The sequence below is a fragment of the Coffea arabica genome, chromosome 7c (genome assembly GCF_036785885.1).
Source record: "Coffea arabica cultivar ET-39 chromosome 7c, Coffea Arabica ET-39 HiFi, whole genome shotgun sequence".
NCBI lineage: Eukaryota > Viridiplantae > Streptophyta > Magnoliopsida > Gentianales > Rubiaceae > Coffea > Coffea arabica.
In genome coordinates, this window is record NC_092322.1 from 9160127 (window position 1) to 9173511 (window position 13385).

The 13385-nt window shown below is 36.3% G+C and overlaps 1 protein-coding gene across 1 annotated transcript; it reads right to left on the reverse strand.

Annotated features, from left to right (window-relative positions):
- Positions 1-1885: 1885 nt before the first annotated feature.
- Positions 1886-10238, reverse strand: LOC113699043 (PH, RCC1 and FYVE domains-containing protein 1). The gene is made up of 9 exons (XM_027219084.2): positions 9624-10238; positions 8635-8721; positions 7803-7892; positions 7642-7716; positions 7361-7555; positions 4520-6586; positions 3359-3505; positions 2773-3152; positions 1886-2433 (listed from the first exon to the last, which is right to left on the reverse strand). The coding sequence occupies exons 1-9, from the start codon at positions 9672-9674 to the stop codon at positions 2313-2315; spliced, it is 3213 nt and encodes a 1070-aa protein (XP_027074885.2). The 5' UTR covers positions 9675-10238; the 3' UTR covers positions 1886-2312.
- Positions 10239-13385: the final 3147 nt, after the last annotated feature.

Genomic DNA, 13385 nt, shown 5'->3' on the forward strand with positions numbered 1-13385 from the left:
CTATCACATTCAATTAGTCTCTTTTGATAACACATTTATATGAAACAAATATTTATCTTTCATTTCTCAATTTTCCCTATAAAATATCATCTTCTCGTGACTCTTTCTTTCTACTTTTCAACTCCCTCTATTCTCTTTTCTTTTGTCAACCCCCTTTTAATCCAACCTCTTTTGTTTTAATTTATTGATGTTTTCTTCCATCTTTTGTTTTCTTCTATCTTTTAATTTTGATTTTGTCTTTTAAATTAAAAAAAGAATTATTTTTCTTTAATTCTAAAGACTAATTATTAAATGACACAACCACTCACTTCATCTCATTTTTTGTTTCTTATCAAGTTTCCATCTTTATTTTCGATTCTCCCAACTTTTTCCAAACTCCAAACTTCATTTTTTTTTAAGTTGCAATTTCTAAATCCCAAAAACGCGAATTAAAATTTAAACTCACGATGTCTAATTCCCATAGATGTGAATTTTGTATAATTTCAAAATATTGTGATATTTTTGGGTTGGATTTAAGATTATTTTTTTGATAGATATAATTGAAATTGAGATGAAATTTATTTGTTTTAACTTATAATTTAAATTTTTTATTTTTTAAAAATCCAAGTTCTTTGAAAATATTAAACTTTTCATCATATAAAGTTTTAAATTAGTCCATTGTATGCCTTATGTTGTGCATATATATAAATTATTTTTTAAAAAATTTATTAAATCAGGATTGAATCAATCCGACCAGTTGAACCTTGACCCGAACATCTCACCAGTCACCGGTTCAATTAACTGTACGGGTTTTAAAACATTGTCTATCGTAGGTTGAGCTATCACAAGAAAGACACAGAGGCCCACTGCCCACAGACAGATTTTGAGGATTTGGCTTAGTTTGCGTCTACTCTTACATGAGTAGAAAGGTTTGATTCACTGATCCGTGGGTATTTTTTACACGTCAATTCAAGGTACAAGTGAAGCAAAGCTCCATCAAGTTTTACTCAAAAGTATTCAAGCCGTCATGAACTTTGAACCTTGTTCTGCTCCTATTTCACTTTCTTAATTCTCAATCAGTGCTGAGATGGTAAAAGTAGGCCGTGGTCCAATGTCGGACAAAGACATTAACTTTATTGGCCGTAATTCCACGAGCTTGCCTTTAAAACAACTAACATTTGTTTGTGTAGTAAAAAAAAAAAAAAAAAAAAGTTAGAAGAAATCTTTTATGCATGGATGATGGTACATACATTTACAGGTCTAGATGTATGTTGGACGTGCAAATTTTGTTGTTTAAGTATTTAAACATCAAATTTTGTATGTGTAACATGTATTTAAGATCCGTAAGTAAATATATACACTGACAGATAGAATAGAAAGGATTAATCTCAAAAGTTAATTATAATATGCATTCTAGATTATCACCTATTAAAAACAACCAATCTTGACTCTTTCAGTACCTTGTAAGCGTGTGCTACTACTCTATGGTTATTTTTAAAACTATTTTTTAGTGAAAAGATTTCAGGGCTCCCAATTTGCATTTGCTTACGGACGCAATACTTTGATTCATTCAAGAATGTCCAACCAAATACACCTTCATTGCTACTACAACATGTTAGATTGGATGGAAGAATCCTGATTTACATTTCCTTTTAGATAAATCCCTCATTAAAAATTCAACTGGTTTTCTTCTAATAATTTTTTAGAATGATTTTGAAATGAAAAATATACTGAGATGGGCAAATTACAATAAGAATCTTTATTACTTTCCAAAAGCATTCTTCTGGTCAGGATCAAGCATGGCACAGGATCTTTTTTTTTTTTTTTTTTTTTGGCTACGAACCCAGATGGAAAACAAAATTCATATGGTAACAAGAATACGTAAAAATGGCGAAAATCAACTGAATAAAATTGCCTGGGGTAAGAAAAGCTATCTTAATGTATACAAATTTAAAATAGCATTAATCTTCATTATCCTATCCCACACTTTTCGTACATGTTTCAGAAACACCTGCCTATCAAACACAGTCACAGATTAATAGATTGGGCAGCAGGACATTGAAAGGATACACAATTGTTAGACTCAGGTGGCAAAGAATCCCTCCAGAAACAAAAAGTAAGTTTCAAAACCCACCATCAAGAGTAAACTGTGAGAATCAAATTGATACAAAAGATGACAACATGGATGAAAAACTTTTGTGGCAGCAAAAGCCAGAAGACAAAATTTTCAGGCAAATGTAATTACTAATAGCCTTTTGCATTTGGTAACATGAAAAAGCTATTTGAACGATGCATCACTAAGAGTAGAAGATGCTGTGAAGCCAAAGGAAACCTCATAACACCATCATACCTTGATTTGAACTTGTATATTCCTCAATCTCAAATTTTTGATACACTAACAGTTGATTCTCATCCCACCATCTTTCTGCCTCTCTCTCGGAAAACTTTTTCCGACTGCAAAATCCCATGCCAATAAAAATAAGAGCTGGCACATATTATACCTATCGTAATCAAGACAAACTAAACAAATTAAGGTATTGTAATAATCCTATATTAGCTGCTCAAAGTTCACTCCTCTCTTGTTCTGGATCAAGGTTATCGGAGTGAACGCAGAATGCTACCCAGAATTCATAATGAGAAGCTGACCTGAATGGTAGTGGTGACGCAATTTAATATATATTTTTTAATTTATGCTCCTATAATATGCAAACTATCTCTATGCTCCAAGGCTGTTTTGACAGCAAATCTTGCATGCATAACCATAAAGTTTTACCGCCAAGAAGAAATGGTTACCTGAATCTAACTCGCCTGAGGGCCTTCTGTCCATTTGGCAGTGCTGTGAGTGTGATGTAGATGCCAGGTTGATACTGTTCTACCCATTCGAGCTTCAAGGACTTTATTCCAAGTTGTTCAGTATCTACTTTTTCTGCACAGGATTTCTCTACTGATGCAGCATCTCCATTACGGTGTTTATCTCGGAGATACTTCAATGTGTTGGAAAAAAGCATTGGAGAATTGCATACACTATCCACTCTTCTGTCTTCCATTCGACATACTTCAGGAGGCTCACATGTAGTAACAACTTGAGAGGACGATATGGATGTGAATTTCTCCACACTACCTTGATCTTTAAGATCCCTTTCAGCAGAGAGTTTCTCTGACATTGTTTGAAGCTGCAATAAAGAACACAAGATATCCTGTGAAACTTTTCTCAAGTAAGAAATAAATCCAGTGTTATGTAACATTGAAGTCAAAATTAATATTTTAAATTCAGCATTAAGCTGGTAAAAAAATTTTCACCACTAGCAAATGATGTTCAAAATAATGGATGCGATGCAGGGACAGTCTACTTCAATCTGATGAATTCAGATAAAATTACCCTTGATGTAAGAGCTTTTATAACTTCCTTTGCTGCTTTACTCTTGGCAGCTTCCTCCTTTGCAAGTGCCCACACTTCCTCAAGTTTTCGTCGACATTCTTGAATTTCCTCATCTCTTTTTTGGCATAGCTTTTTAAGACTCTCAGACTTTCAAAAAACGAAGACAGTGGAAGTACAAGTGAGAACCTTTTTGTTTGCATGAAAGGCTAAGCATTGAAAAATTAATTTTCAAAATAATTCACACACAAAATTGTCAGTGAAACAAAACTCCACTGAATTACTAACCTAGTGTAGAAGAGACACAACAGAATACAACGACGTGACGAAATTTGTTTCAATGGTTCGCTAGTGAAGTAAGAGACTATATCACACTTCCCAAAACCTAGTGTAGAAGAGACAATTTGAATATAACGACATCAAGAACTTCATTTCAATGGTTTACTAGTTCATCAAAGTAGCAAACTTGGGAGACTACAAAACTCTTACCACTTCAGCAATACTTTAGTACAAAAAGCATGAGGTATATGCTTTGAACATCTTTCATCAGTTTCAAAGTAGATGAAAGAAATATGCATTGCATAGCTAGATCTTTTGTATGACACACTTTCCCGTTCAAATTCGTGAGTTCCTCATTATGTCAAACAAGCTATGCAGAAAGGCTCTCTTGGTCATTAAGTCCCCTAGCTACATCCTTTCACAAGTCCTTTGCTTGACCCAAACAAAGTCTTACAAATCCTCCACAATTACCAAACCTCAGGGTTTCCACTTCCATGTTTAATACACTTGCATATAGCTAATTAAGCCAAAATCTTCTTTTTAAGAGGAAGCTAGGACAAGGTGATCATCAAAAAGGTAAAACTGTTTCTAAGCCACATAATAGGGAGACTTGTCCATTTTCACCACACATGCCTCCCCCATCCTCACAACCCTTCCCTCCAGGCAACAAATTTCCTTCTAAGCCTACAAAACTACTGTTTCGCTTTCAGCATAAGCTATGGTACTGATCAATTATTGTTGGACTGTTTGTTTTGTGTTGTGTGTGAATTTGTGAGAGTGAGAGAGAGGGACACAGACAGACAGTTAATACCTCCACGAAATACTGTTAAAAGGCAAGTATAAGCTGCAGAAATTTGATCTCAAAGAGAAGGGGCAAGAATATACTTGAATCCTTAGCTTCCGTATTTCTTCAAGGAATTCATCTGATTGCAAAGCGTCCTTCTCTTGATTCATAGCAGCAAAAGATGCAGATTTCACAACCAAAGGAAGTGCTTGGAAGTTAGCTGGAGAAGAGGAAGCTAATTGAGTCCTCAAAGGTGAAAGGGAAGACAGATGGGGAATTCTTTGGTCTCCAGAGTTTATTCTAAAAGCTCGAGGGCAAGGAACCTGCCCCCACCTGTGCAATCCACCCAATGAAGATGAAGTGGAGTCCAAGGGCTGCTGTTTGTCCCCTTGAACCTTCTCTTCAGAGTAATTTGTTGTCAATTTCATTCTACTCCATGCACCACTTCCGTCTCCTCTGTATTCCTTTTCATCAGACATAGCCTTCAGTGATGTTAATAATAGTCTTGGGCTCTGAGAATCAAGCTTATACTGTCCATCAGAATCAGCTATTTTTTGCAACTTTTTAAAGCATGGATCACACACGCGAAATGACTTAACTTTGCTAGGTGCTAAAGATGCATTACTAGCTTTCTTGCTGCAGCATGCACGGCAGAACAAAAGCCCACAATTGTAGCAGTTTTGCTTCTTCCTTGTAAATCCAAAAGCTGTCCCACATCCTTTGCAAGCTGATTGATCAGTTGTAGCAACAGATTTGTGCAAACAAATAGCAGCTGTAGAGCTTGATCCACAGGTAATATGTTCTACCTGCCTGTCCCTGAGGGCTTCTACTAAAGTTGGAGAGTTTCTATCCCTTCTATCACCCAGTCCCAATTGTCCATTTGCACCTTTTCCCCATGTGAAAACGTTGCCCCTTGAGGTTAAGGCAGCAATGTGACTAGAACCTACAGAGATCTCTTTAACATACTCATCTTTTAGCTTCCCTTGTACAATTGTTATTGATTTATCCCTGGCATGAGGATTTCCCAGTTGCCCATGCTCTGCACTCCCCATTGAATATATCTTACCCATATTAGTCAGTCCAGCAGTCAACACTCTTCCACACGCAACTTGAACAAAATCTTGATCAACAAGTTCTGTGACACATGTTGGTAAAAGCTTCCTCTCTTGATCCGAATGACCAAGCTTTCCTTTATCCCCGTCTCCCCAAGTAAATAACTTCCCTCCTTTACGCTTGATTTTAAAACAATCTGTCACAACTTCCACTATTGCAGCTGTGTGCCATGGACCACATGCAACAGATTTTACCCATAGCCCAACAAGTGACTCGACTTCTTTAGGACGTGAAATGCTTTGGACATTTCCATGACCAAGTACTCCAAATGTTCCATCACCAAAAGTAAATAATTGCCCATTTGCAGATACAATAGCTGTATGCCATGCTCCACAAGCAACATTGGCTATCGAAACACCATCCTGCAACCCACAAAGTCTGTTTGGCAGCCAATGGCTTTGCTTTGTATCTCCACCTGCTGAATCGGCACTACAACCACCATCACCCCACGTGTACAACTCACCAGAATCTGCAAGAGCACAGGTCTGATATTCACCACATGTAACAGATTTTACAAAAACCCCGCTAAGGGAGTCAACAATTTTTGGACATTCAGAATCCATATCAAGTTTGTGACCAAGCCTTCCCCTCTTTCCTTCACCCCAACAGAAGACTTCCCCTTGTTTGGTGACTAAGGCAGCATGTTTCCCCCCTAAAGACACTGATTGCACATCAAGCATCATGGTCGAATCCAGCACTTTGGGTATTAATGCATCACATTGCTCTTCACCGCCAGCAAAACATCCTCCTTCTACTCCTCCTCCCCAAATCAGAAGATCTCTTAAGACATCCATTCCTAATTGAGTAAAATTACGAGGAGGTCTCCCAAGCTGACTAAGGCTGTGAACGTGGGTTCTTGTATTGGCACAAACTGCTTCTTTCTTATTTAGATCATCAGGACCAAGACATGGAGAACTTGTGTTAAAGTTATCCACGGAATTTTGGGTACTTGATAGACTTGACTCCGAATAAAAGCTATCAGAAGAACATGATAACCCATCCGAAAAACACCTCTCTGAAAATGATTGTGCAGGACTCCCATCTATGCTTTGAAACTTCACATCAGTAAAGCTAAATAAGTTCTCAATGACTTAGAATCTGATGAGCATAGGAAGACAAGGAGTAAACTAGAATCCGAAAAGAACCAGGCATCAACTAGATTCCAAGGAAGACAAGTAAGAAAACCAAAAAATTGGGAATGACTTTTCTCTGGGAAACACAAATGCCCGTGAACCTTCCAACAAAAACGAACTAAAATTTATCATAATGTCCACTATTAGCTTGATAGGATTCTTTGAGTTGAGTGCACATACTACCAGGTCAAAGTTGTTTGGTTATTTGAAATGAAACATATATGATGTTTTTACAGATATGCATCTAAGCCAAGTTATCTGTAACATCAGTTATAAACAGCTGCAATAGTGGACAATCAACTGGAACTATCACTTGACTGCATTTACCATCAAGATGCTGTTTGTCTCCAATTGAAGTATTACTCACATTTCATATTAGTATGAAATTATCTTTCAGACGTTAATCATTTTCTAATCTTACTGTCTTCAAGGTCTTAAATCCAATTATTCAATGTTGCTATTTGAAATTAATCCAAGTAAAACTTCTCCTCTTTTTGAGCCAAGTACAACTTCATAATTAGTACACCCTTTAATTTTATCCAGCATGTTGCAACCTTATTCTGCTTAAGGAATGACAAACAAAACAGATACACCAAAACAAGAAATGAAGACGTTCTGAGAAAATCCTAAAAAGAAGACCTCTTCTTCGGTTCAGCTTCTTGTTTTAATAACCAGGTAAAGAAAGGTAATAAGAACCTGAGATGATTTAGCTGTCTCTTCTGTGATTCCAAGAATTTGCTTCCTCCGCATGTAACTAGCTGGACTATTGACACAACTTTGAGCCCATCTCTGGTTTTTCAATGTGCCAAACAATCTACGATGGTGACTCCTGGATATTATAGATTTCAAGCCTAAAAACCAAGAATCAGCCTGTGCTTTGTCCTTGCAGATCTGCATGAAAAAGAGAGAATAAGCATACACATTAGTAAGGACAATATGATCGAGGAATGCAAAATTTATACAAATAAATCCACTACCAGATCAAGAGAGCGTTCACCATTCGCATAGATAAGTGCAAAACTTTGACTTTCTCTTTCTGGTTTCATTTGTTTCTGAAATTCAGCATCATAGATTAACAGGGCGTCTATATCACAAAATGGAAAAAAAAATCCCAAAAGAGACAGTTCATTCTACTCACAGTATTTTGACCGCGAATGATGTTCGTAACCGAGCTTAATTTCAGTTGTTTTTCCATCTCACCAGAATACCAAATCAAAGATTTCTCATCCTGAAATCAAAACCATCTTTCAGACTTACAAAAATATTGATTTTCAGGTCAAGAAAAATTAAACAAGGAGCAACAATTAAAAAAAGAAAAACACCTGAAAGACTGGTCAACTTGATTGAGCTGTTATCAAGTCAATTCAATTAGGCTAAGAGGTAGAGTGCAACAAAACTTTTGGGCAAATAGGAAGTGAATAAATAAGGGTGCACAAAAATATGGGGACTTCTTCTTAGATAGCAACATGCCTGAGATTTCTCCCAGTTTATCTAATAAAAGTCGCAAAAGGTAATCTGCATAACAAATAATTTAAATGATTAAATAATGTTCATTTCAAGTTTCAGTTGACACTTACAGTTGCTTTCCACAGTAACATGTTCCAGCCATTTTTATTTACTCGATATCAAACTTGAAGGCCTAAAATCAAAAGATATCATTCTGCTTTCTGTTTTTCTCAAAAATTATTAAGTGGAATGCTGTTTATTGACAGACACAAAAACCTTAGGAAGACCAGTAGATGCCAGCTAGCTGGTATAAATTTAAGATTACTGCAATTATGCCTTTTGGAGCTTCATCCCCTACCCAAAGTAGGAACTTTCAAGGAACACAACAGACAATATTCTGATAAGCTGAATTCATCCACTCATCCCTGAATGAGACTTTCTATTACTATCCACAAGATGAACTACAAGCTTTTGCACAGTGGAGTCTCACAACACAATATCATGTTAGGTCTTTTTAAGCTTACCATGGAAAGCCTAAAGGGGCAGAATTTGGGCTTCCCTCTTCTGCCATACTTCAGAAGGTGTGCACCCTTCTTCAACGCAACAATTGCCTGCATTTGGCTTAGGATTAGTGCAACAATTATGAAGCCTAAGGCCCTAAGCTAAGCAATAATGCTAAGTTTATGAAGTTCAAACTATACATCCCAAAGAAAGTAGCTTAGAAAAAGAATTTGTCTTCTGCACACAAATGCACAATTCTTGGATGGATCAAATACAGAGGAAGTTGAGATCAACCAATTGCTCTAGCAAATTTCCACAAACTGAGACGATAATTTAGCTGTAATCATAACATGAACAGAAAGGAAGGAAAAAGGGTAGAGAAAAGCAAAGGTCACTTGGACATTCATTACCAGCGGTCAAATGAGCAGAAAAATCTTAAAGCGCAATATGGTGCAAATCAATAACATTCAACAACTAGCAGAAAGTTGGGTAAGGCACAAACCAAGTTTTTATGTCTTAACTTTAATTTCTAAATTTCTTATAGATGTCATTTCAGCAATTTGAAGACCTCCAACTTCGTTGAATAAGATTAAAGAATACTAAACATGCAGTCGAAGAAAAATAGCAATTTGGCATGTAAATGATGGGTTATTTCACTAAATATTTAGCAGAAATTTTCTGGGAAAAGAACAAATGGTGACAATTAAACTCAATATTACACCTTCAATAGCACTAGAAACAAAACAGAAAAATGAAAAGCAAATATTTTTACTGATGTAGAACACAAATACAAGCAGAATTTCCAGAAACATTGATAGCAACTCCATAAATCGAAACAGCACTGATCCCAAGTTGGATTTTTAAGTTTCTTTCCAGTAGTAATAAACTATGGTCATAGGCTAGGCATTCTGAGGCAGATAACAAGAGAAAAAACTGGTATATAGACATTATTCAAATTTCAAATCCATTAAACTCTAAAGAATTCAAAGAAAGAAAAGGAGGGGTGCAAAACCTGTTCAACTGCTCTATCAGAAGGGCACAATGCTACATGTTCTTCACCCATATTTTCCCAGAGAACTCATGTAAAGTTGAAGAATGTTTAATATAGAAAGAAGCAATAAGAATACGGGAAGGAGGGAGTGAGAGGGGCAAGAGGAACAGAGAACAAAGGATTTGGTTTCCTTTCAGGGGAACCTTAAAACACAAGAGAATGTGTGAAAGCTTGTAGTCAGAAGAAGAGCATTTCAGTGCAGTTAAAAGAGAGCAAGAGAAGAGAGAGAAGAGCTTCTTTTCTTGGTTTCAAACTTTCAACTTTCAAGTGGCACTATCACTATGGCAGTAGAACTTGATGACTCAACTAGTAGTAGCACTCCTGGAAATTCTTGGTTTGGAAGTTAAAAAGAGTTAAAAAAAAAAAAAAAAAAAAAAGAGAAAGAGACGGAAATGAAGCGAAAAAGTGTGATGGGATCCCTCCATTTCACTTCACTTCACTACTTCTCGACTTTCAATCTTTCTTTTGCTTTTTTTTTCTTGGGTAGTGCAGAGAATGATAGTAGCAGTAGTAGTAATCCTATTCTTCTTCTTCCATCATGACAGCTCCCATACTTAGGGTGTTGTGCAGAAGAAAGAGGATGGAGGCATGGAGCCGAGTCTTTTGTTTGTTTTATTATGGAAGTTATTCAACTAAACCGCACGTGTTCAGCATTAGAACATGCTCATAGAGTACATATTATTTTAGGCTATCCAATCTAATCACCCGAGATTATGACCTTTCACTGTTATTTCTCCCTAATTGAAAGGTTGTTTGAAACTGTTCACCAAGGTTCTTTTATGGTACAAGATTTCAAGATTTTGTACATCTCGCCCTTCATCTCCCTTGAAATAAGGATAGTCTTTGGCCACATTTATTGCTGTAATTTTCAGTACTTTCTCGAAGTAAGTTGCGAGCTAAAACACTACAACTCTTTTTAGCCTCCCACGCACTCTTCAATTGTTGTTTGGATTGTATTTTTCTAAATTTTTTATGGTAAAATTATTGTAACGATTTAACATATATGAGATAAAAAAATGATTGAAAATGTGTTCACAAAAAACATAGCAAAAATTGCTGTTAAACAAGGCCATAGTTGCTTGTATTCTTCTTTAGTGGCACTTTTCGGCGAGTGAATTGAAGTGCTAGGAACTAATTTAGAAGCCCGAATATCACTATTATTCATTTTTTCTTCAAAATATTATGCATCTTAAACTTTTTCTCAAATTAGATTAGACTTCATGAGGCACTAGCATTGAATTGATGTACATTTTGTGCAAATCATGCCCCGCAGAGTGAAAAAGTGAGTATAACGAAGAAGATCATTGAAACTGCCAACATTGTTGACATCTTGTTCTTGAATATCTAGCAATATCCAGGCCTTTTTGCTTGCTTCCTTTCTTTAGTGTCAATTTGTTGTCAGTCTGGATCATGACCGAAAACCCCTCATTATCTTTCGCTTTGTTTGTATGCACCAGTACCAGTAGAAATCAAATGCTTCCAAAGTTAGGTTCGCAAAAAGTCAGCCAAAAACGTAGTAGGACCCTTCATTCTGGCAAAGGTAAAAACGTAGTAGGACCATGCAATTCAACCCGACTTTCTCATCGCTCGCTTGACTTAAAGTTCAAACCTATTGATTACAATCTTCTAATCACTCGGATAATCACCTCATGCATGCAATTAATAGATTCTCATTTTGACCCATCTGAGCCTTTTATGTCGCCTTTCTTCTAATAGTTCCTATAGCTGAGAAGGTTTCACTTTTCCGACATTGGCTTTCAGTTTTCCTCGAGAACACAAATTAGGCAACAAAACAAAACCGAAAAAAAAAAAAAAAAAAAGATGTGCTTGCTGTACAGTGAAAGGTGAAATGGCCTTAATATGATAAACTTTCATGGTTAACAATTAACATAAAGGAAATACACAGGACAAATGTATTATATGTTTATTACATTAATAATGGAAAGATGAAGATTAAACTTCCAGAATGCGAGTGTCCATGCACTCCCTCCTACTTCGAGCCTTGGACCGTTCATTAATTTAACCATTTGTTGGTTGGGGGTTTTCCACAAGGACAAAAATCAACTGCTAATCTTGATGCTTTTATGGCATGATCAGTCTTTGGTTTAAGCATCAATTTTGGTAGTTGTGGCCAGCTTTGTCCTTCTCACATGGCCACCGGTAGCCATCTTCCAAATTTACCATCCACCGATTGAACTCAACATTCTTGATTGTACAGGAGGGCGCCATGCATAGTACAAGTAGCTGTAGGAGGAGTATATTTTATTCACTTGGATTGGAGGTCCATAGAGTGCCCTTGTATATATATATATATATATATATATATATATATATAGCCAGCCATATATTATAGGCAGGGTACAAAACATGCATAAAACTTGAGGGAACTCGATTAAAAAACTGATGCAAAAAGTTGTGGGCTATTTGTATGGATGGCTAGGATGCATGTAAAGACAATATTAATGAATGCCATCATAACTTAGGTCTAGGCTTCAAATTTATTGCCGGTGTAGTTGTTTTCATTTTGCATGTGCAAGCTAGCTTTGACGATGCAATGGATTATTGGCAGTAGTACAGTTCTTTGTACGAATGATATAGAGGGGAAAATGATACCGCATCATTAAGTTTTTTAGTCCAGGGATCATTTTCCATGACAGAGAATTCTCAAACCCCAGAAAGCACTCTGTCTCAAACCCCGGCCAGAAGCAATTTGTTTTCTTTGTTTAATTAGAACTGCTGTGTTTAACTGATAGCTGTACGAGTACTAAATAGGGAATATTCGATCCAAACTCTGGTTTGTGCATTCAGACCAGTTACTTCCACCTCGTTTGTATGTTGGAATAGTAGGAAGAGAGATCAAGAAGTCATTAATAGGAAATTTGTCTAAGAACATATTAAATGTTACTAATACCTACAGCTCTTAATAAAAAAGATTTACATATCGAGGACCCAATTAACACCGGTACTATTTAAATGCATACAACTAAATTTGTTTGCATCAATTAGATACTTTCCCAATTTAATGTTATTTTTTTTTTAAAAACTAACATATGGACTCCTTCAAGTTAGTTTTTCACACAAATGGTATCCTAGAACGATTTTTCAGAAAAAAAAAAAAAGAAAAAGCTACTATCAAACACTTGATATTGGCAGTGAATGATTGGTGAATAATCAATTGCACAAGTTTGAAAACTTTGAAGGCATCCACAATTTGGATTTTTCCGGTTAAATTTCCCTGTACATGAACTGTAGCCAATATTCAATTTGGGACAGTAAAATTGAGAAGGAAGATAGTGGGATCTTGTGAATCTAAATCACTTCAGAACATCGACCACCTGCTACATTGATCGGTGAGTATTCAAGAATTGCAAGAGCCATAAATCAGAAGAAGTATACAACCAACAAGAAGGTCCTATGCAGTTGTTCATTGTCTCCTGAGCTGGACATGAATAAATAGCATGCAAACTGAGATGAAGTTTGCAGGTAGACATATCAGTAATTGCTGGGTCTAATGCCCACCCCATGTCCAGTTTTCTGGACCTATTGATGGCTCGGTTACAAATACTTCTTTTGTACTAAATGCGAAGTGTTTATAAATGAACAAAACATGCTGGTTTTCATGTCAAGCCACGGGGCAAAAGAAAGGATGCAAAAATAATCCTCAGCACTTTGACTTTTAGTAGTAAAGAAATAGCAGCATTGCAATACTAACGCAGAATGCAT

Excerpts from the sequence above, each read along its gene's own strand:
- LOC113699043 (XM_027219084.2), bottom strand. The coding sequence starts at position 9,674 with ATGGGTGAAGAACATGTAGCATTGTGCCCTTCTGATAGAGCAGTTGAA. Across the intron at positions 7,717-7,802 it reads TCATTCGCGGTCAAAATACT|AAACAAATGAAACCAGAAAG; the intron begins GTGAGTAGAATG and ends GCTGAATTTCAG. Across the intron at positions 3,153-3,358 it reads TAAAAGCTCTTACATCAAGG|CTTCAAACAATGTCAGAGAA; the intron begins GTAATTTTATCT and ends TCTTTATTGCAG.